The sequence below is a fragment of the Haliotis asinina genome, chromosome 14 (genome assembly GCF_037392515.1).
Source record: "Haliotis asinina isolate JCU_RB_2024 chromosome 14, JCU_Hal_asi_v2, whole genome shotgun sequence".
In the NCBI taxonomy this organism is placed as follows: domain Eukaryota; kingdom Metazoa; phylum Mollusca; class Gastropoda; order Lepetellida; family Haliotidae; genus Haliotis; species Haliotis asinina.
Window position 1 is genome coordinate 7,165,357 of NC_090293.1, and position 24,928 is coordinate 7,190,284.

The following is a 24,928-nucleotide window of genomic DNA, read 5'->3' on the forward strand; positions in this document are numbered from 1 at the left end:
GTTCTAGCAAACATGGAGGGATATCACTGAATCTAGCCGTAAAGGCAGTCTCTATAAACAATTAAAAAAATCAATACGACTTAAAGAATACTTACTATTACCTAATTCTGTCTCTATCCCCATTCTAACATTCCGCACTTCAAATCATGACTTATCCATAGAGCCTGGCCGGTGGCCGGGGATTGCGAGGGAAGGTCGCCTTTGTAGACTATGTAACCCAAATGTAATGAATGGGGGGTGAGTTTTATTACATCTTTAGAGGTGAAGCACGTCTCCCAAACAGATTAATGTATATTCTAAAAGTATAATGCCCAATCTTTGTAAAATATTGACACCTAAATGCACAAAAAGAACTGTCCAAGATTAAAAAAATATGTTACAAACCCTATGAAGAAATAGTTTATAGGACGCATATTATGAATAATATTACTGTTTTGTGTTTTGCTCTTGTCCCGCCGTTGGTGGTTTTAGAGTGAATCAAAATTGATTGACTGACTGATTAACATTACGTACATAACCTCACGTATGGAATACAACTGACTTAGTACACTTTCTTGTAGGCTACCAGTTTCAATCAGACCCGTGAAGGTTTGGGGTAGAATAGGTCTTCAACCTATGCTTGCCATAAAAGGCGACTATATATGCTTGTCGTAAGAGGCGACTAACGGGATCGGGAGGTCAGGCTCGCTGACTTGGTTGACACATGTCATCGGTTCCCAGTTGCGCAGATCGTTGTTCATGCTGTTGATCACTGGATTGTCTGGTACAGACTCGGTTATGTATATGCAGCGTAAAACTAAACTCACTCAGTTCCAATCACATGCACGTGTGACAGTTCGTGACCTATGCAAACCTGAATGACTATAGCATGCATTGTTACTAGTGTTAGACATAAGAACATAGCCATTGACAAGATTAGATGTGATATGTTCATAGCACATGAATGACAGACAATCGGGTAGCTAGCAGCATGAACATTGATCTACGCAACTGGGAGATCGTTGAAAGATCCGAGGGAGAAAATTTCAGTGTGCCTAGATGAAAGCGAGTCATTTTACCATGGTTTAAAAGGACAAATACTGCTGTATCTAGTATGAGTTAAAAAGTGACAATTATAATCCGTTTGACTTACAAGTATTACCCGTATACTCCTAAGAAAACGTTAAGCAACACAACTATTTAGTCTCATAACCTTCCCACTTTTTTAAATTGCAAATCATGGAATGATACAATAGAAAGGTGAAACGTATGTACACACGATTAATAAAATGAAATCAAATTGTATTGATCACAAATAGGTTCATAAGTCATCAAGAGCATATACATGCGTAACAGTCATGCAAAATGTGCTCCACTGATGTGGCAAGATGTTAACCTTAAAGTTGAAGTCAGTGTTGGACCGTGAGGCAGTGTTCAGTAACGCGTATGGCCATCATGAGCACGAATGCAGGCTTCTTTGCACCGAGATTATGATCGGGTGACCGTGCATGTCAGTCCACGTGTGTGACGTTGATATAAACATCAACTCCTTCTCGGACATTATCATCCATGGACTGGCATTATTATCCATAAGAATGAAGTTAGGATCCGCTTGTCCATTACAGGTAGGTTTACTCGTACGTTTTAACCGAACAGACTGCATGTATGAAGTGTGGAGCACATTCATGTCGCACATTTTGCATGTTGTTTCTGAGGGTTGTTGAGTTCGTGTGATGTCATCAGATAATCAGTTTGACAGCCACTAAAGGGTAGATATTCTTAAAATATTTACCTTTCAGTAACATACTGGCAAAAAATAAACATAAAGATATTACACTGAAATTACTTGTTGCTTAATTTTATGTGATGAGTATATTAACAATAGTAATGGTTTTATCTTATTCCTTACTGAATCTTTATTGCATTAGCCCCATACACTGCTTTTGGCAACTTGGGAACCATATACGACAAATCGGCCTTCGGGCACCTCAACATGGCGCTGACTTAGGAAGTGCCTGGGAACATTGATGTGATGATGTGTTTTGAGCTGAGCAGCAGCAGTGGCACCATGTGGTGGGGAGGACTTGACCATACGGGCTCATTCAGCCTAAGAGACTTTATTCTCTTCTCCACTTCTTGCACAGATATTGCCTCCTTGTATTTCTCACACTCCTTGTAAGCGGCACTGTGGTTACCTCCACAATTACAATATTTGGATATATTTTCGGAAAACATTTCAATTTTGGGCCCACCACTGCACCTCGGACAGACAGGCCTTTCTATTTTTGGTTTGATCCAGACATGGCTATATTTCTGGCAGTTCTATATTTCTGGCAGGACTGATCTTTACAAGATCAGGTAAATGAGGGGCTGAAAATGCAAGACTGGTTGAAGTGATAATCTCGCTTGGTCCGTTTTTACCAATAGGTCGTTGGGCACGTTTGACCTTTTGACCTTCACTTGCTCAACTATCTCATACACATTTACATCTGTCTTAATATTGTAAGTAACTCTTCCAAGTTCACCGAGACTCTTTCAGACAGAACTCTTGAAACGAATGCATAGGCTAGATTCGTTGCAAAGTTATGTTGGCCAGCTGTTCTGCAATATATTACTAAATCTCTTTTCTTTTTTCATATAATCCAAATCGCCAATGTTTGGATTAATTATCTCGAACCAAAGCAACTTTGTCAAACGTACTCCTGGGTGAAAAGAATGTTAAATGGCAACATATTTGCCGGGTAATCCCAAAGTCGCATCATTTATATGACTCAGTCATCCTCACGTTTTGGCTTCTAACATTTGGGGACCCGTGGAGGTCCCGGGGTAGAATAGGCCTTCGGCAACCCATGCTTGCCTTAAAAGGTGACTGTGCTTGTCGTAAGAGGCGACTAACGGGATCGGGTGGTCAGGCTCGCTGACTTGGTTGACACATGTCATCGGTTCCCAGTTGTGCAGATAGATGCTCATGTTGTCGATCACCGGATTGTCTGGTCCAGACTCGATTATTTACAGACATATAGCTGGAATATTGCTGAGTGCGGTGTAAAACCAAACTCACTCACTCATACGTTTGGATATCATCGATTCACGTTTCAAATTCGGCATCTTTATAGGTTCCTCAAATGAAACAGAGTGAATATCACCATTCCCGCCCAGAACGTTGTCTCCATACCCAAGTTTTACGATGTGCGAAAGTTGAGACCACATGGTGCGGTAGGGATCGACCGAAGAATGAAACACAGAAATATAGCAAATTATGCCAGCATTGGACACACTAGATGTTCTTCAGTCACTTTTTGCTAATATAGTCAATATAAACGAAACGTATTAATAAATATTAAATTTTGAACCCAATACAAGCCGAACTATCGGGGCTGATTACACAATTCGTACACGTTTCATTGGAGCTGATATATGAAATATATTAAACCGATTTTTAGAAAAAAAACCGGACAGTCATACTGTTTATTCATTGGCACTAATGTCAAATGGAGGAACCTTTACGTGTCGCTACTCAAGCTCTCTTTTATTAATATTTTTACTGAAACACTTTTTAATTACAAAATCTTTTATTCAAATTTCTCATTTGAGCGATATCATAAATATACTGAACAACATTTTAGAAAAAAATAAATCAAATTACATTCAAGTGTATTACTCGGATTGGAATGTCTCTCTGTAGGAATATCTCATATCTCTCCCACACTAGTTCTCGTCATATGAATATTTACATCAACTTTCAAATTCTCGGTATGTTCAGAGCAGAGCATCTTACTTCAGAGCATCTTACTTTTGTTTCTTGTAAACTCACAACAGCCATATCGGAACGGAATTTACTGAAACCTTCGTGGTTATGGATAGTTTTATAGAGATAGTGGTTCCGCTTGGTTTTATGCAGATTGTCGTTTCACAAAGCGACAACTAGCTGAAACGTTTACTCATCCATCATTTAATGGGGCTTCCCGGGTCACGACTCAGCATGGAGGTCTCGCCGCATCTGAATTCGGAAAGTATGGACCCGTGAAGAATTGGTCCTCACAAACCCGGGCTTGTCGTAAGAGACGACTAACGGGGTGGTCAGGTTTGCTGACTTGGTTGACACATGTCATGATATCTCAGTTGCATAGAATGACTCCCATGGTGCAGGATTGTCTGGACTGGACTCGATTTAGAAATAGCCACCATACATTTGAAATATTGCAGAGTGCGGTGTTAAACAAACAAACAAACAACTGTACAGTTATTAACAAAATTTCTATTTGTAAAGGGTGTCATGTCGTGGGGTGCTTCTTCACACAAGGGGAAAGCAAGCTTGGGTGGCGATACCACACTGGTTGTCTTTGTTCCTGGACATCTTGACATAGCCGTTGTCTCCCCAGGATTCTCCCCAGCTGTAAACAATGTTGCAGATAAATGAAATCAGCAGTGACACAAATGAACATCGTGACGTACACAGATGAAGAACTGATGTAAACAGGTGAAGACAGTGATGTAAACAGATGAAGAGTGTGAAGTAAACAGACGAATGCCTGATATAAACAGATGAAGACCGTGATATAAACAGGTGAAGACCGTGATATAAACAGGTGAAGACAGCTATGTAAACAGATAACGACAACGATGCAAGTAGATGAAGACAGTGATGTAAACAGATGAAGAGTGTGATGTAAACAGATGAAAGTCTGATATAAACAGGTGAAGACAGTTATGTAAACAGATGAAGAGTGTGAAGTAAACAGACGAAAGCCTGATATAAACAGATGAAGACCGTGATATAAACAGGTGAAGACAGCTATGTAAACAGATGAAGACAACGATGCAAGTAGATGAAGACAGCGATGTAAACAGGTGAAGACAAAAGGGTGTACAGGCAAAGATAGATGAGTATTAAAAGAAGACAGAATTGTATACAGTCGAAGACAATGATGTAAACAGATGAGGACAGTGAACCAGTGAAGACAGCTTTGTAAACAGATGAGTGTTTGCATGCGTGTCGATTTTACAGCTCTAGGACAACAGGTGACGGTCACCCTTTCCACAAGGAGAAATGGTAGCAAATACTTCTCTAATGCTTAATGGATGCAAACATATTTTCAAAAGCTTATCATCACCATAATGATAAAATGTAATCACCTGTTCCTGGCCAGCCAGCCACTAGAGTTCCTCCCACATCAAGACAACTGGCTGCAAAACTTTTGTAATATTTAATGGAACCACACACTTTTCAAATTTAAAGCATTTACTTGGTACATTGAAACCACAGCATCACCATAATAATCAAAGATAATCACCTGTTCTTGACCAGCCAGTAATCCAAGCCATCACTGGTGCCATATCCTACAGCCAAAACGCCGTGGTCGAGACGCGTCGAACTGCACATAGGGTCGTCATAGACGCCGCTCTTGTACAGGTGGAAGGTGGGGCGACTGGCGTCGATGGCGACTGACACTGGACCGACCGTGGCAACGGCATTCTGAAGATCAGCCTCATTACCTTGTTCGATGTCTACATACCCGGTATCGGTTGCGCCGATGTTGGCTGCCGTGAAGCGACATGTCCCATCCTGGAACATCCGATAAAACACTGAATGTTTTTACACTCACTCACTCACGCTTACGTTCTGTAGAGTAGAGCTTGACGTAATAAAGCCATGCGATCTTCATGCTAGGGACATAAAGAGCACACACATAACGATATGAAGTTGATATGTTCTGTTAAAATGATCTGTATATCATTCGATACAACAGCAAGATTCGATAGAAAAGGAGTCATAAGTAATCTCACCGTTCCTTCATATGGGTACGACGTTTCGGTGTCAATGCCTAGGTTGACTTTTATGTACCGATAGGCTCTTTGCACCACCCCACCATCACAACCATTGTTTCCTGGAACAATCATTAAAACGAAGCCTCTTTGTTTGTAAACTGTCAATATTCCAGCTATATAACGGCGGTCACGACAAACGAGTCTGAACCAGACAGCCCATGACTCTCATAAGTCTCAATATACGCACCTCATGACTCCCGCATTAGTCTTGCAACATTGTCCATGTATATTCGTGAACACTCGTGTAGTCCTGAAACAAGCCTTCACTACTTGTCCATTCACGTAACCTTCTTGACTTCATTTTTAAAAGAACGGTACTTGTTTGAAGCTCCGACCGAAAGTGTGGAACTGTGTCCTGCGATAGAATCTACTTTTCAGTAAATACCACTTCAGATCATCAAGTAGAAGAACTGCTCAAGCTTCTACTGAGGCTAAACGTCAAAGACGTAAAGCAGAAAGTAGGTGAGGAAAATCTCAACTTGAGATACATCATCAAATGTAAAAATCTCATATAAATACGTTTTGACAGATCGTCCGAAAGCAGAAACGTTTTGTACTGTAAACATCGAATTATACTGCGTGTGGGAAAACCTGGAGAGCTTCACAATTTCATGAAATCGATTGTGGGCGTTGTACTTCTTTAAAGTGATAATCTTACACAAATAGGCTGTGATTTCAATTCATTCTTTGAGAATATAATTTTGGATATCAAAAAAATTCTCAGGGAGTATCAACACCCAGACATGTTGTTCGAGGAAACCTTGTTGGATGGCGTTTCTCTAAGAGATGTTGCACAGGATGTCCTGACACTAAGTAAATCATCCTACAAAACTACGTGTCTGAATGATCCAATGCCAAGCAGTCTGATCATCTTGATCATTTACTTCCAGTTATAACAGACATTATTAATAAAAGTCTTTCATCTTGTGTTTTTTTCCCTTATGTTTCAAAGATGCTATTGTTATTCCACTGTTAAAGAATTTCAAACCTAACAGCAACATACTCTAGAGCTATCGGCCAGTTTCAAACTTGACCTTTCTTTCCAAACGTGTGGAGAAAGCTGTTACTAATCAACTGATAAATCATATGGACCCCCATCACATCCTGGATGACCATCAGTCAGCATATCGTCCGCAGCATTCAACAGAGACCTTGCTCCTTAGAGTGGTTAATGCTAACAGGTATCTAGTGGATTCTGGTTACTCGTGTGGAGTAACACAAGGGCCAGTGTTGGGACCTGTGCTGTTTCTCTTATACGTTAACTCAAAGTCATAAGAGACAAGTTTGAGACTCCTCATTTCTCATATGCAGATGATGTCCAACTGATGAACACATTTAACCCTGAATCAATGCCAGACACCCTACAATAAGTTGAAACCTCTACTACTGAAACAAAGTCATGGATGACCGAAAGAAAAGTCAAGTTAAATGATGACAAAAAAGGTATTGTTGGTTGGAAGACAACAGCACATCGTCAAGGTAGATGTTGAACAAGTGACAATTGCTTCTGCCTATATCTCCCCATCACGACAAGGTAAGTACACCTACAGTCCACTCCATGTCTGCACTAGTGGATTATCTGTGTAAGACATGTTACCTTCACATTCGTCCCATTTGCACTATCCGAAAATACATAAATAAAGAGAGTGCACATATCCTGCTCAGACGTCTTGTGTCATTCTGCGTAGACTACTGCACTGAATTACCCAAAGAACATATGAAATAATACCACCAGAAAGTGCAGAATACTGCCGCCAGAATTTTTCCTTTAAGTTCTAAATATGATCATATAACCGCTCTAATAAAATCTTTGCACTGGTGTCCTGTTTAGTACCGTGTAGACTTCAAAGTTTTCAGCACAGTCTTTACGTGTTTCAATAACCTCCATATCTCTCAACACAAACCATGCATTGGTCTCTGAAAGAGGTATAAGGAGTTCTTGGATATGCATTTTTTTAAAGTTTCGGACCTATCAATTTGGTTCTATGATTTCCCCCAAGGCCGAGTCGCACTGCGAACAAACCTTCCTAGCTGCGACCGCTATTTCCGTTGACAAGACAAGCGGGGTTGCAACGGCAGCCTAGCTGATTGGTTACTGTGAGAATGCGGAGCCAGCAAACGGAGGTAATAACATTATCGGGCCGAAACGTAGATGCATCCAGGGAATAGTGGAGACCTACTGGAACGCATACCCTGGAGATATCGAGGATGGGGTATGTCTGGAAACATGAGGGATTATATCTTGTTCCACTTCCCGGTAACGCTTGTGGATATGTGTTATCAACTCCATGCTTATACTCGTGGTTTCAATAAACAGTCAATCATCAAAGACCTGACACAAATTCCTTCCGTAATGATTTGAGGATACCTTCATATAACAGAAATACTGCTCAAATTGGCCAGGGATACTAGATGGCTCACAATCTACCTTGATCCCATGAGCAGTCGATCAGGTTCTGCTCGGAGAGAGACACGAGTTGTCCAGTCTTCCTGAAGTGTTGGCCTTCCAGAGAGCCGCACCCGGAGAACGCCCAGCCGGATCGACAGGAAAGCTGAAATTGCATTCACCAGTCATTGCCACGACTAATAATGAAGGCATGGAACTATCCTTTTCTTTTATTTTTCTCTAATATTCAAAGAGGTATCATTAAAGCGTTTGCTGGACATGTCACTGAACACAAACAATATCTACACCTCCACCTTCGCGGTATATTCTGTGGCGATTCCATATGTAATTCCACTAAAACATCATATATCTAAGTTTATAACACACTCAGACACGGTAAGCTGACCCCGAGATGACCAGTACGAATTTTATCACGTTAATGCCGAGTGCAGTAAAGCAGAGTGATGAAGGAACCCCCTATCTTCCCTTTTCCAGGCACACACTCTGTCCACTTGACCATGTCTTCACCACGTTAGCAACGGATAAACGTAGATCACTAGGCCTACCTGGTTCTTGACCTCTGTGACGTACCCCTCGGTCCTCCAGTCAACCTCGGCCGGGAGCTCTCCCACACTTGTGGGCTGGAAGGTAGCGCCACCTGTGGTGTTGGTCACCCTGAGTCCATTCATCTGCCTCACAAACTCCTCTGTGGTCTGAGAGACAATACATAGCGTTATTCTCGTCTCGTGTCTATGCTTGTGGCGTGTGCAACGTCACCAGCCTCAGCTACCGCTGCCATTTTGCAACAGGACGCATCAAGGATCTGATTTAGTTCAACAGACATCTAATTGTGAGTTCTTTTCCAGGGACACACCTACTTCAACTGAAGACATGTGAGACAAGCAGCGAATCCTCATCTTTTTCATAACAATTCAGGTTGCGGTGGGGTAGTCTAGTGGTAAAGACTTTCGCTTATCACGCCGAATAATTAGGTTTGATTCTCTACACTGGTTGAAGGCAAAAAGCCCATTTCTGGTTTTCCCCGACGTGATACAGCTGGAATATTGCTGAATGCGACGTAAAACTACACTCACTTCTTTATATAGCTGTATGACAAGATGGATGACTTTGACCGTGTCCCAGAAACTGATGGCCAGTACAGACCTTTGTTATTATGGTTTTGTTGTAAGCAGACGGCGTTAAGTAAAAAAGTCCCCTTATTAAATAATCATGTTTAAAACAAACTGAACATTTTTGCATTCCTTCAAAAGTCGTGGAGCATCACATGAGACAATCGAGTGCTCGAGGAAATGAGCTTATTCCTAGTATGATTGTTTGTATAATTGTGACATTTTTCCTGTTACCTTTTTCCTCTGACATTCTTCGTACATTCCAACAACTTCTTCTATTGTATATGATGCGACGTTTCGGTATGGATTCTGATACTGTTATCACTCTTGCTTGACAACGGTATATGAATCCATACCGAAACGTAGCATAATTTACAATAAAAGAAGTTGTTATCCATAAAAATCTTTCTCTCTCATTACCCACCAGACTTCTAAAATGCCACCCAAACAGATCATCTCCATATACGCATACTGTGACCGGGTTCGGTCTACCGGTTCTTCGTTTCGAGAAAAGTAAATACAAATACAAAATAGTGCACGTTTGAATCGCGACTGTACGCTTATAATTTTGTTTATTTGTTTTTTCACAATCAGCAATATATATTATATGTCATGAATAAGTGATAGTTATAAGTGTTATAATTTTGTTTGTTTTAAATTGGTTCCATGTGACCTTTCAGTCACTCACTCACTCATTCCTGAACCTGTCGTGGTTGAACCCTTGGATGTGAACCTACCAGGTCTGCGTACTCGTTGACCCTGAGTCTGTAGGAATGCAGACCTCTATCAGCCTCTAGGTTGTGAGTGTGGATGTACTTCATGTTGTTCAACCAGACCATGCGTCTGGAATACAAGGGAGATAATTCACTGGATGGTACAGGACAGACCACGGTGTGAGAACGCTAGGGATGGCCTAACAGGTAAAATGCCTTCAACTTGTATAGTTTCATGAGAGCATTCAGTTAGAATAATTCGTTAGGCGTATTGTGAGTTTGGAGGCAAGTGTCGGTAAAATAAAAGGATGAAGTGTCCTAAACGATCTGAAATAGTGACATCATTTAAGTCTACGAGAAGGGTTGACGATCGTTTAAGCATCAAACGCCATTCAGTGAAATACGTTATTAATATATAATTGTCATTTCGTATGCATGACTTGGCCTAAAAACTGTACTCCAATGATATAACATGACTATGGTCCGTCCAGCTCAAAAGCGGACCTATGAATTGCAATCTAACTAATAAACATAAAATACAACCAGGTGTGTAAGAAAGGATGGAAACGGCACAGCACGGCTAAATTAATAAATAACTTTGTCGGTACTTGTGCACCTGTCCTCGGACACCTGGCTGTCCCTTTCTTTGTACTCCCCCCTCGTAAGAAATAGTGAACTGTGTCAATATTGTAACGACAGCAGGTTAAACACTTTTCTTATTTTTAGGACAAATTCTACAAAAAGGTCAAAGAGTTGATCTGATGCTTTGATTGTTTTGATAAACTTTTCATTGAGTATTTTATGTTTGCAAATCATCTGTCCGCTTTTGAGACAAACGGACTGGAGTGTCCTCAGCCCTATCTCTATGTCTAAACAAGAATTCTGCAGAGGGGCCCTTTTGTGAGTGTCTTTTTTAAATATATGTCTGGAATATTCACAATCGCAGATTACTTAAAAAGAAAAGGACTTTGAGTAACTATATAAAAGTGTCAGAATTAATATTTGTGTAGATGCGGCTAAAGTCACACCCATACCTCACACTATCGTCCACTCATGACTGTACCTGTGTCAAGATCCAACTCTGTCTCCTGATTGCCAAAACGGCAAAACCGCCTGAACTGCGTCTTTAGGTTAGGTTAACCAGTTTCTTTCTTAGCACGTGTCCATTGGCTATCTACTTCCTTGTACTGTACACAGTAATAACTTTATACGTTCTAGTCTGTTATGTAGTCGCTACAGGGATAAAACCAGACATGATTTCGTCTGCTGCTGTGTACACTGATTCTGGCTTTGTCTGGCTTTGTTTGATTGGTGAAAGACAAAAACTACTGAGATGTATTTGTGGGTATTTTCTCACCTGTTGGCCTCATCCGCTTTTGTCAAGTACTCCTTGTTGTAAGTACCTTTGAATATGTCCCACTCTCTGTCAAAATCTGCTGCGAAGGCAACAGCAGCAAGCACGGCGACCACGACGAAGCGAAACATCTGCAGCGACAGAAACATTGCAATCAGTAAAGATAGCGTCCTTAGAGACATTTAAAAATACATGCAAGTAAATACAGATGTATAGAACCGGAACAAACGCACATGCACACGCGTGTGTGTACGCGCGCGCGCGCGCACACACACACACTGGTGCGGTTTTGGCTCATGGGAGGTGTTGTTTTGCCGTTGGAATGACTGGACAAAATTGCATAAAATTAGTTGATGATGAACTTTGGTCATTTTGTAACTTAGTGTCTGAAAGTTTGATACATATTTATTGGGAATGTGAATGTGTGAAAACATTCTACCTGAAACTGAAAGAATATACTGGCGATAAACAACAGAAGATTTACCCTGTAAAATATACAGTCTTAACTGGCGGAAATAATGCCGACCTAATGAACCATATACTTCTTGCTGGTAAAAATACATCCATGTATCTCGTATTAAAACACCAAGTTATCATTGGATGCATTTCTAAAACATACTACGCGATATTTTCAAAACTGAAAAGTTTATTGCTAATAAGAATACTACAATATGTTAAATTTGACCCCACTGCTGCCATATTTCAGGTATGTATAATATCTACCCATATGAACTTATGTCTTATTGTGTACTTGTACTGTTGCATAATGTGTGTTATTTGTGTTTGTGTCTACTGATTTGAATGAATAAAAAAAAAAAGAAAATGTAAAAAATCGCATAAAAAAACTGTCAAGAATACGCTTCAGACGACCACACAAGTCAAGACAAAACAACTATTTAGGCATCTGGACCTACCTGTGATCGTTTACCAGCACTTGCGCATTTTAAATGTAGTAAGTACAGTGTCTCACTCTTACCTTGATGTGCGAGGATGGTGGCTTGAGTGACAGGTGTTGGCAAAAATTAACGTCATATACACGGTGTTATACAACAATGCTCACGTGGTTATAAACATGTAGGTCACGAAGTTATAAACATGTGGGTCGTATGGTCGTCACTTGATGCACTTAATTTCATTTATTCTACCATGACTACGTGAAGTACACGAATATGATTGGACAGTCAGTAAAATTAGACACAATCAATTTAAAAGTGCGTATGTTTGTTAGACCGCTTCACTGCACACATATACAACACCGCCGCCCTACTTCAACTTGACCAGCAGCATGGCTAATATCAACACAACGGACGGGATGGAACTGTTAATAATAAAACATTTATTAAAACTCTAAAAAACAATTATATTATTTTCCTGCACAGTAATTTGGGAACCTCACCATCATATTACATTCTATTATAAGAATGTTCAAACTCAGTTACAATGTACAGCCCCAACCTTAGACAAACAGTATGTAACTTGGAAACACCTTGGAAATGCACGTCCCTATTTCTACAAAATCTACAACAAAACGTTAGACAGGTATGTCTACCTGAATAGAATGGTCTTCACAACATGCTCTCCGCCAAGTAGAGGTTTAATGTCGCGTTCATCACTATTGCTCTTGTCTGTGAAAGTGCTAATATGAAGCAAATATATATATGAAACATAACTGATTAATTTAGCTTTATTGTAAATGCGTATTTTGCAGTCGAATAGATATAATAATAAATTCTTTTGTGTACAGACATATACTCACTCTGTGAGCTGGTCAATTTTAAGGAAACTGTGAATGGCACGAGCTGATATGTGTATGTCATAGTCAGATTGTGAAATCAGTCATTTCGTTGAAAGACTAAAAATTTCATTCACTTCGTGAAATGACTAAAAGGATCGCCCATTTCGTGTCATTTTGCATAACAACAATCGACACACATAGCAAACAGGTGTAAATGCTTCAAAGCCAAGCTGAAGTGAAACATCGTTGCCTCTGTAGTTATAATTCTTAGTAACAATAAATGATGTAGAAATTGTGATCTACATTTCCCGATTATTTAGTGAAATTTCATGAAATGACTGAAATCTGTTGATTGTTACCCACAATGAAGTGAAATGGCTAATCCTCTAAGTCATCCTGTAGTCAATCCACGAAATGACTGGACTGACAATCTGACTATAACATATATATGGAGCGCAGATGTAGGTCCTAATCATCAGTTGCACTCCAGATATACACGGATCATCTCACAATTCTGTGCTCACGGTTGCCTTCTTTATTCAAGGTATGTAGCTCATTGAAGGTATAGAAGTATACACGTATTTTGTTATATACGATTTTGGCATTATTGTAATTATTGATTCTATAATAATGCAACTTAAGCCATTGTGTACAGGGTGTATTTCTAGACTTGTGTACAATAATTACGTCAGTTATGTTAAACTATATTGTAAAACGCAATTTAGAATTTCTGCGACAAATAATGTTTTGCAAATTAATTATTGTATTCCCCTTTGAAACTGGTATCTTATGACATGAAGTTGTCTCCCCTAGTTACTAGCGCCGCATCTAAAGATTATAACCACCCTTTACTATTAACGTAATGTGTCAGAGCTGTAGTGTACATGTTGCACTGTATATGCTGTATGTTGCACTGTATATGTTGTACTTTGCACAGTATATGTTGTACGTTGCACTGTATATGTTGTATGTTGCACTGTATATGCTGTATGTTGCATTGTATATGCTGTATGTTGCACTGTATATGTTGTATGTTGCACTGTATATGCTGTATGTTGCATTGTATATGCTGTATGTTGCACTGTATATGTTGTATGTTGCACTGTATATGCTGTATGTTGCATTGTATATGCTGTATGTTGCACTGTATATGTTGTAATATGTTGTCACATTTAATAATCAAGTTATTAATGGACAATGTTAACCTATAGGCTAGACATGCGTGTCACGCCTACTGCTTGTTACATTTGTAAGGCTAGTGTTCATGGAGATATTTCGTGGATCATTGCATTAAGTAGCCCCCGGTCACACTCGTAATGTCTATCTACTCGTAGCAACTTTTGTCCACATTGTACATCATTAATCTGTACGCATGTATAATTGTCTTCATCTCACATATTTCTTATTGTGTCAGACTATTGTCAACAAAAAGACATGTCACAAACGTTGTTAGGCAGTTAAGGTAATAAATCTAAAATATGGAATGATTAAGATTATGTTTAAGATCTGAATATCTTTCATGATATATAAAAACAGATTATTTCATACTCCTTTCGATTGTCCTGGGAGATCACTTGCACTCTAGGAAAAACGTCACAGTTCTCGCGCTCACGGTTGCATTCTCATTTCAAAGTTCCTAAACAACACTGTTCACAATCTTAAAGTGAGATCTCTACTTCTCAACAAAAAAACCGACCTCACAAATTGTCAACAAAACGAAGTCGTGTATTTAGAATTGTTACCTCAGGATTTCACTTCTACATTAGCGTGTGTACCTACGTGTGTGCTTGGTACTGCTGAAGTATATACATGTCACAGTGGCTGCCAAATGAGAAACCATCCCTCAATTTAACATGGATACCCAGTTCAGACATCCTCTATAGATACATAGATATTCTGTATTTCCTCCATAAGATGAAGATTACATTTATGTGGTAAACAGTAGTACATAAAGGTTCTAACTATCTGTAATTATGTAAGACGGTAGTATTCAATTGTGAAGGAACAGGAATTATTTATGAACATTACCGGAGTATGCTATTCCACATCCCCACTGAGGAGCTAATGAGGACCACCAGTTCTCACCAGATGTTACAGTCTAATGCATCTTTACAGTGGTCAGGTGCACATTCATGTAGGAATGACAGGAATACTTCATCTTCTTCCGTCCACACTACAGTCTAATACATCTTTACAGTGGTCAGGTATACCTCCAAGTAGGAAGGACAGGGACACATCATCTTCTTCCGTCCACATTACAATCTAATATATCTTTACAGTGGTCAGGTATACCTCCAAGTAGGAAGGACAGGGACACATCATCTTCTTCCGTCCACATTACAATCTAATATATCTTTACAGTGGTCAGGTATACCTACAAGTAGGAATACATCTTCTTCTTCTGTCCACACTACAGTCTAATATATCTTTACAGTGGTCAGGTATACCTCCAAGTAGGAAGGACGGGAATACATCATCTTCTTCCGTCCACACTACAGTCTAATATATCTTTACAGTGGTCAGGTATACCTCCAAGTAGGAAGGACGGGAATACATCATCTTCTTCCGTCCACACTACAGTCTAATATATCTTTACAGTGGTCAGGTATACCTCCAAGTAGGAAGGACGGGAATACATCATCTTCTTCCGTCCACACTACAGTCTAATATATCTTTACAGTGGTCAGGTATACCTCCAAGTAGGAAGGACGGGAATACATCATCTTCTTCCGTCCACACTACAGTCTAATATATCTTTACAGTGGTCAGGTATACCTCCAAGTAGGAAGGACGGGAATACATCATCTTCTTCCGTCCACACTACAGTCTAATATATCTTTACAGTGGTCAGGTATACCTCCAAGTAGGAAGGACGGGAATACATCATCTTCTTCCGTCCACACTACAGTCTAATATATCTTTACAGTGGTCAGGTATACCTCCAAGTAGGAAGGACGGGAATACATCATCTTCTTCTGTCCACACTACAGTCTAATATATCTTTACAGTGGTCAGGTATACCTCCAAGTAGGAAGGACGGGAATACATCATCTTCTTCCGTCCACACTACAGTCTAATATATCTTTACAGTGGTCAGGTATACCTCGAAGTGGGAAGGACAGGAATACACCATCTTCTTCCGTCCACACTACAGTCTAATACATCTTTACAGTGGTCAGGTATACCTCCAAGTAGGAAGGACGGGAATACATCATCTTCTTCCGTCCACACTACAGTCTAATATATCTTTACAGTGGTCAGGTATACCTCGAAGTGGGAAGGACAGGAATACACCATCTTCTTCCGTCCACACTACAGTCTAATATATCTTTACAGTGGTCAGGTATACCTCCAAGTAGGAAGGACGGGAATACATCTTCTTCTTCCGTCCACACTACAGTCTAATACATCTTTACAGTGGTCAGGTATACCTCCAAGTAGGCAGGACAGGAATACACCATCTTCTTCCGTCCACACTACAGTCTGATACATCTTTACAGTGGTCAGGTATACCTCCAAGTAGGAAGGACGGGAATACATCTTCTTCTTCCGTCCACACTACAGTCTAATACATCTTTACAGTGGTCAGGTATACCTCCAAGTAGGCAGGACAGGAATACACCATCTTCTTCCGTCCACACTACAGTCTAATATATCTTTACAGTGGTCAGGTATACCCCCAAGTAAGAAGGACAGGAATACACCTTCTTCTTCCGTCCACACTACAGTCTAATACATCTTTACAGTGGTCAGGTGTATCTCCAAGTAGGAAGGACAGGAACACATAATCTTCTTCCGTCCATACTACAGTCTAATACATCTTTACAGTGGTCAGGTATACCTCCAAGTAGGAAGGACAGGGACACATCATCTTCTTCCGTCCAGATTACAGTGGTCAGGTATACCTCCAAGTAGGAAGGACAGGAACACATAATCTTCTTCCGTCCACACTACAGTCTAATACATCTTTACAGTGGTCAGGTGTATCTCCAAGTAGGAAGGACAGGAACACATAATCTTCTTCCGTCCACACTACAGTCTAATACATCTTTACAGTGGTCAGGTGTATCTCCAAGTAGGAAGGACAGGAACACATAATCTTCTTCCGTCCATACTACAGTCTAATACATCTTTACAGTGGTCAGGTATACCTCCAAGTAGGAAGGACAGGGACTCATCATCTTCTTCCGTCCACACTACAGTCTAAAATATCTTTACAGTGGTCAGGTATACCTCCAAGTAGGAAGGACAGGGACACATCATCTTCTTCCGTCCACACTACAGTCTAAAATATCTTTACAGTGGTCAGGTATACCTCCAAGTAGGAAGGACAGGGACACATCATCTTCTTCCGTCCACATTACAGTGGTCAGGTATACCTCCAAGTAGGAAGGACAGGGACTCATCATCTTCTTCCGTCCACACTACAGTCTAAAATATCTTTACAGTGGTCAGGTATACCTACAAGTAGGAAGGACAGGGACACATCATCTTCTTCCGTCCACATTACAGTGGTCAGGTATACCTCCAAGTAGGAAGGACAGGGACTCATCATCTTCTTCCGTCCACACTACAGTCTAAAATACCTTTACAGTGGTCAGGTATACCTCCATGTAGGAAGGACGGGGACACATCATCTTCTTCCGTCCACACTACAGTCTAAAATATCTTTACAGTGGTCAGGTATACCTCCAAGTAGGAAGGACGGGGACACATCATCTTCTTCCGTCCACACTACAGTCTAAAATATCTTTACAGTGGTCAGGTATACCTCCAGGTAGGAAGGACAGGGACACATCATCTTCTTCCGTCCACACTACAGTCTAAAATATCTTTACAGTGGTCAGGTATACCTACAAGTAGGAAGGACAGGGACACATCATCTTCTTCCGTCCACACTACAGTCTAAAATATCTTTACAGTGGTCAGGTATACCTCCAAGTAGGAAGGACAGGGACACATCATCTTCTTCCGTCCACACTACAGTCTAAAATATCTTTACAGTGGTCAGGTATACCTCCAAGTAGGAAGGACAGGGACACATCATCTTCTTCCGTCCACACTACAGTCTAAAATATCTTTACAGTGGTCAGGTATACCTCCAAGTAGGAAGGACAGGGACACATCATCTTCTTCCGTCCACACTACAGTCTAAAATATCTTTACAGTGGTCAGGTATACCTCCGAGTAGGAAGGACGGGAATACATCATCTTCTTCCGTCCACACTACAGTCTAATATATCTTTACAGTGGTCAGGTATACCTCCAAGTGGGAAGGACAGGAATACACCATCTTCTTCCGTCCACACTACAGTCTAATACATCTTTACAGTGGTCAGTTATACCTCTCTAAGTAGGAAGGACAGGAATACACCATCTTCTTCCGTCCACACTACAGTCTAATATATCTTTATAGTGGTCAGGTGTATCTCCAAGTAGGAAGGACAGGAACACATCATCTTCTTCCGTCCATACTACAGTCTAATACATCTTTACAGTGGTCAGGTATACCTCCAAGTAGGAAGGACGGGGACACATCATCTTCTTCCGTGCACACTACAGTCTAAAATATCTTTACAGTGGTCAGGTATACCTCCAAGTGGGAAGGACAGGAATACACCATCTTCTTCCGTCCACACTACAGTCTAATACATCTTTACAGTGGTCAGGTATACCTCCAAGTAGGAAGGACAGGGACACATCATCTTCTTCCGTCCACATTACAGTGGTCAGGCATACCTCCAAGTAGGAATACATCTTCTTCCGTCCACACTACAGTCTAAAATATCTTTACAGTGGTCAGGTATACCTCCAAGTAGGAAGGACAGGGACACATCATCTTCTTCCGTCCACATTACAGTGGTCAGGTATACCTCCAAGTGGGAAGGACAGGGACATATCATCTTCTTCCGTCCACACTACAATCTAATACATCTTTACAGTGGTCAGGTATACCTCCAAGTGGGAAGGACAGGAATACATCGTCTTCTTCTGTCCACACTACAGTCTAATACATCTTTACAGTGGTCAGGTATATCTCTAAGTAGGAAGGACAGGAATACATCATCTTCTTCTGTCCACACTACAGTCTAATACATCTTTACAGTGGTCAGGTGTACCTCCAAGCAGGAATGGCAGCAATACATCATCTTCTTCTGTCCACACTTTAACAAAACTGTCCACGTCAAGGAGGTCACATATTCTTTCAAATAGAGAATTCCTTTCAACTAGGATATACTGGAATGGCATAAAAATGCTTCCCAATGTCATGAACAACTGTTCCACATAGACATGCCTCTGACTCTATTGGAGCTGCACCAAGTCTTATAATTCTAGCAATGTCAGTGAAGTTCTGAGATCATTCTATATCATCCATAGTGTTCTCGTCCTGCTGTTATTGTTAGATAACTGGAGAGAGATAACCTGGTCTCCAGTACATTTACCAACTGCATTTCATGATATGTAGTTACCTTTTCTATGAAATGTTGCGATCAAACATTATTCTTCATAAACTTAGAATCACAAATGTAGTGACGGATTGCACTCATCAGACTGTACTTGGAAATTTGCCGTAATATGTTGAAAACAAGTGATTTCATATCAAACTTATTCTTTATATCAGTGACTCTTTACGGTGGTGTTGGCCAAGGAGGGCTGGAAACATTTGTTTAAAACTGTATCTTGTGTTAGCATTAGAGTTTACGAAGGAGTAAACGGCTTTGCTGAACTATATATCCTTGGAGGGTTGTTAAGGATGTAGGGATACTTATATTGGCTATATGCCTCGGCGTCTGGGGATCGAACCACCGTCTTCCATTGCACAGGTAGACACTCAATCCACTTAATCCGATATCCACTTCTCATGAAAGTGGTGAGGGGAATTATGTAAATCAGTCGGCCAAGCTGGTTCTTGACCTCTGTGACGTATCCTTTGGTCCTCAAGTTCACTTCGGCCGGGAGTTCTCCCACACTTGTGGGCTGGAAGGTAGAGCCACCTGTCGTGTTGGTCACCCGGAGTCCGTTCATCTGCTTCACAAACTCCGTGATATGAGAGACAATATACAGCGTTATTGACCTCAGTATAAACCTCGGGTGTCAGCATCAGGTCCATGCTTGTGAGCAACGTCACGGCGTTGCATTACTATTTAACGACAGCAAAACTGACGTAGGTTAAAGCCGAGTATAAGCACTCAGCTGTGTTGCTTCCCTTGGGCACACCAGAAACCTATGACCGTGGGTTCGACATCCTTTTCACCCTGCGTGTACGACCAACAGCACTGAAGGTGACACATGCTAGCTGGATTACTGTTCAAGGTTGGTGTCTCACTCCATGTTGGGGATGGAACATTGTTAAAAGCGTCGTAAAAACATTCTCAATCACTGTTTCATTTTATCCCATGAAAGACTGAAAGACCACGCGCCCACACGCGTCTGATCCATATGACATGACTGTTAACTCATAAGGTTTGCGTAGTCGTTGACCCCGAGTCTGTAGGAGTCGAGTCCTCTATCAGCCTCTAGGTTGTGAGTCCGGATGTACTTCACGCTGTTCAACCAGACCATACGTCTGGAATACAAGGGAGATAATTCATGAACAGGTAAAAACATTACAGTCGTGCAGCAGATTAAATACCCCAAAATGCATATACGCTTCCTTTGGACTTATGACTTGTTAAATCATTGTTTTACAGAACCAAAGATCGGTATAAAAATTATGTAATCCTTGCCGCAGAGCTCCAGATAATTTTTCAAGCAAATTTGGTATTTACTCCCATGTCTGTATTAACGCTTAATTGCATTTTTTACGAGTAACTAGCATTGTGTGTACTCCCAGTAGTTTAAAGAATTGCGTATTTCTACACTTTGTTTCTTATCCGTATTGGGTAATTAACTCTCCTACATATATAAATATAAATGCTTCTCAATAGGCTAAAAGCCATTATTAATTGGTATACTGCAAAATAGTTTTCAGTCATATACTCAACATGGAAATCACGTGACGATTATAGTAAACTCCAGACTGTGGCTACGGCTATAAGATTATATGTATCAGTTATTATAGGCATCGCCTACCATTTGCTAAATGCTGTTATAGAGTTTGGGCGCCACGGCGAATCATACGCAAGCCACTTTAGTTAACTTAGTCAAGTGCGCAAGGTATTACAGACCTAATGGTTTTAAGTGATTCTTGTGCGTTTTTTGAACTCCCAGATTTGTAATTAATTGAGTATATGTTATTTTCATATTGAGTAAAATACGCAAATACGCGCCTTTTCTGGAGCTCTGTTGACATCAGTTCCATTTTCAATAAAACCAAGTGTTTTCCCGTGGACTGATTCAGTAACGTTATGTACATATAATAAATGCCATTCATATTATGTCATGTCTTGTCATGTCATGTTATATTATATAAAACCAAGGCCCGATTTGTTTCGTGTTATGTTACTTTAAGTAATGTTACGTTACTTTACGTTAAGTCATGTCACGTCACGTTATGTCACGTTTTTAATATATGGACTATATTGCCAGCCACCTCACTACCCCCTTTGGGCAGTACCATTCCTGGTGTAGGAATATGGCACTACTTGTACCATGCTTGATGATCAGTAAACATGTGACTTAACTTGCTCTCCAGTTCTCTGTGCATACAATACAGAATTCCAGAATCATACAAAGTACCAATACATGAAGAATCATTACAACGTTATATCATGAAAACCTCACACTGTCATCACGGAGTGTATGAAGAATATAAAATACTAGTATTTAACGTGAAATCACTTTTTCCGGATGCGAAGACAAAATCTAAAAATGCCCGTTGCATGGAGGAGTACATGATACTGTAAAACCGAAAGCCGTAACTAAAGAAACAGTGTTATTAATTTCAAGCACAACACTTCTGAAATTTGGTCTTATGTTGTTATGCTCAGGACATATAATTAGATAGTGTCCACTATTTTTAGGCATCTTAAATAGTAACCGGCACATTTAGAAGAGACATAGCGATGATACCCATGTATGCATTGAGCCCCATTTACGACAACGGATTTTATGACCAGACTGAAGATGTTCAGTTTGTACATAAGTCGGCGGCTAGTACCAACATTACACAACTGTTGCCCACTCTTTAAAACAAGATTCGATAAACTGTTTCATAATCTTTAAGACTAAAACAACTTGAAGATATTGTAATCCGGATTTGGCCAAATTACCTGCTATCTCATTCTCTGCCCCAACATGTGCTGGAACCCTCCAAAATACTACATGCAGTGTACGTCGAGTTTAGAAGCCCATCCAACTTGAAATTTTCACAAACAAAGCCCCCTCCGTATCCATTGGTACCAGTTTCTCTAGTTTTACCTGTTGTCATGGAATCTGTAAAGGTAACTGCTTTATGACCATTTTCCTCTCTCCATCTCAGGGCTTGCAGAATGGAGATAAGTTCAGCTGCAAAAGAAAAAAAACCCATAGAAACACGAACGGTAATCAAGTAATCTGAACGCCTTAGAGTTCGAGAAATCTGGTATCCAATGAGCCCTAACAGTACGATCATTAGATGCTTATTTTGATGCATCGGTCTAAATATTATAATTAGAATAACACGCACACAGAAAGTCTCGAATTATTATTTTTATTTTGTTTTGTAGGTTCATTTTCCTATTCACATTTGGACTGAGCTCAGAACTCAATCCAGGCTTCAGCAAAGTTCACTGGGATATGACAGGCAGGGCAGGAGGATCAACTGGATTAGAGTTGTAAAGTCCATGTCGAGCAGCTAATCCATGAATATTCAAGCCAAATGGCAGCTTGCCCCGAAACCAGTCACGCATGGTATATTCCACATAGCCGTTAATAAGCTCATTGCCAACATGTTTTTTGCGCTTGGTTCTAATTGTTAAGAAATATTTCAGAGATACTTGTTCTCTGTAAAGGTAAAGAGGCATATCTCAACGCTGAAGTACAGAGGTTGAAGCTCATGCACAGACCCTTGTGCATATTCTCCTTTTTAGATTGAACACGCTTATTTAAATCATATTTGGACAATACCCAGCAACCATAGTCACGTCTAGACAAGATCAAGGACTTGTAAAGCAATGATATAGTTGAGATATCAGCATACCCATTTTTGAAAAACACTTTAATATATTGATGATCTTTTTACGTGTGTTATAAAAGTGTGTGATGGTGAGACCATGTTTACCTTCGATCAAAACAAACACAAAGACATTTGAAAACTGACACTAATTCCAGTTTATATTTTGGGCGCAGTTTATTTTTGTACAAGAAACACATGATATTAACTGTTAGTTTACTAATGATCATGATGTTGTATCATTATCTGTTTGATGCGTTGGTGTTTAAATTCAGCTGAACTGAGAGTTAACTGAACATATTCAAAGAATAAAAGATTTGTATATGGTTAGATCTTTAATATTTTCATATAATACACTAATAAGGTTTGTGAGCCAGATATTAACTTATTTCACTGTGCCATTTTATGTGCTTATGTGTGCTCTTAGAATTATACAGTTACTCTTCCAGTTACTTTTCAATTTTAAACCAATTGTTGAACCAGACAATATATTTTACAAGAATAATTTTGTTTGTTATTCATTACCTTGCATGTTTTGGTAAAGTCTTTTTTTCCATGGAGTACGCGGAAGCGTATTTAAGAAGGACACAAATATATATACTAAGAAACTTTACGGTCCAAGAAAGTAGGCAAAATAAATATGTTATGGATGCTTTTTACACATTTTCTTTGGGGAAGTAACTCAAAGACTGAATCGTTCCCCTTTACCAAGGGAGCTTTGATTTGACAGGCGACATTGTGTTGGTATTGAAATTTATTGAAGATATTAATGGCCTATAGAATGAGTAAGGTAGCAACATAACTCATACTGTGTAGACCTAGGAAATGTACTAGTTTTTCCCAGGAAAATGCATGAATTTGATAGTTTACAAAATGACATTACCTGTTGTAAGTTGTCTGTGAACCGGGCTGTGGCCTCAAAAATGGTGTCAGCAACCATCTCATACAAGGATAGCCACTGCCTCCCAGAGGGTGACACTTCGCTTCATGTTGTTGTTTTGGAAAATATGCATATAAACCACTGTTGGTCAAAATCCTAGTGTCGTGTGTTGACCCCGGTCATCACTATCAAACACAACCTGTGTGCTTCTGCTATGATAATGATACCTATTCACGTACTCATCTCCATTCACAGTAGCTGCATGTGTGTGTGCCATCAGTCACACCGACGACACCATGCAAGTTTGCAGTTTGGTAAAATATCGTCTTTGGTGCCTATGAAATTCGGTTCTTGTAGTGGGGAATGATATGAACTGTCGGACAATACTGTGCGCTGACAAAGTGTCACTCTAGACACAGTGGGCTTAGACAGACCATGGTCATCGCCGTTACACAGCTGAAATTTCCCTGTTGCCAGATATCTCAGTGTCGACAAAAACTTTATACACTGTTGTGATAGCATGGCTTCCGTTTGTAACAGGAGCCATGTCATTGTCCAATAATCCACTGATAAATGTGATTGAATGTCTGTCAAAACAGTACCTGTTTGTCTCATCTCTGAGGTTATTTAACACATCTTTCCTTTCATGAAATTCTCCAGGTAGACGCCGAGCAGCCCTTTTGTTTTCTACTAAAACTGACTTAAGTCTAAATTATTATATTTGAGCCTACATAGCTTCTGACTTATCGTTTAAGTCTGAAAATGGTAAAACTGAAGTCTAACACTTCTGATATAATATGACCTAATTAGTGCAAAACGTAAGTCAAAA

At 40.1% G+C, this 24,928-nt stretch overlaps 1 protein-coding gene across 1 annotated transcript; it reads right to left on the reverse strand.

Annotated features, from left to right (window-relative positions):
* Positions 1 to 4,219: 4,219 nt before the first annotated feature.
* On the reverse strand, positions 4,220 to 12,389 carry LOC137261205 (cathepsin L-like). Its single transcript, XM_067798914.1, has 8 exons — positions 12,368 to 12,389; positions 11,395 to 11,522; positions 10,062 to 10,167; positions 8,761 to 8,907; positions 8,237 to 8,360; positions 5,767 to 5,867; positions 5,274 to 5,545; positions 4,220 to 4,373 (listed from the first exon to the last, which is right to left on the reverse strand). The coding sequence occupies exons 2-8, from the start codon at positions 11,520 to 11,522 to the stop codon at positions 4,274 to 4,276; spliced, it is 978 nt and encodes a 325-aa protein (XP_067655015.1). The 5' UTR covers positions 12,368 to 12,389; the 3' UTR covers positions 4,220 to 4,273.
* Between the last annotated feature and the right edge of the window lie 12,539 nt (positions 12,390 to 24,928).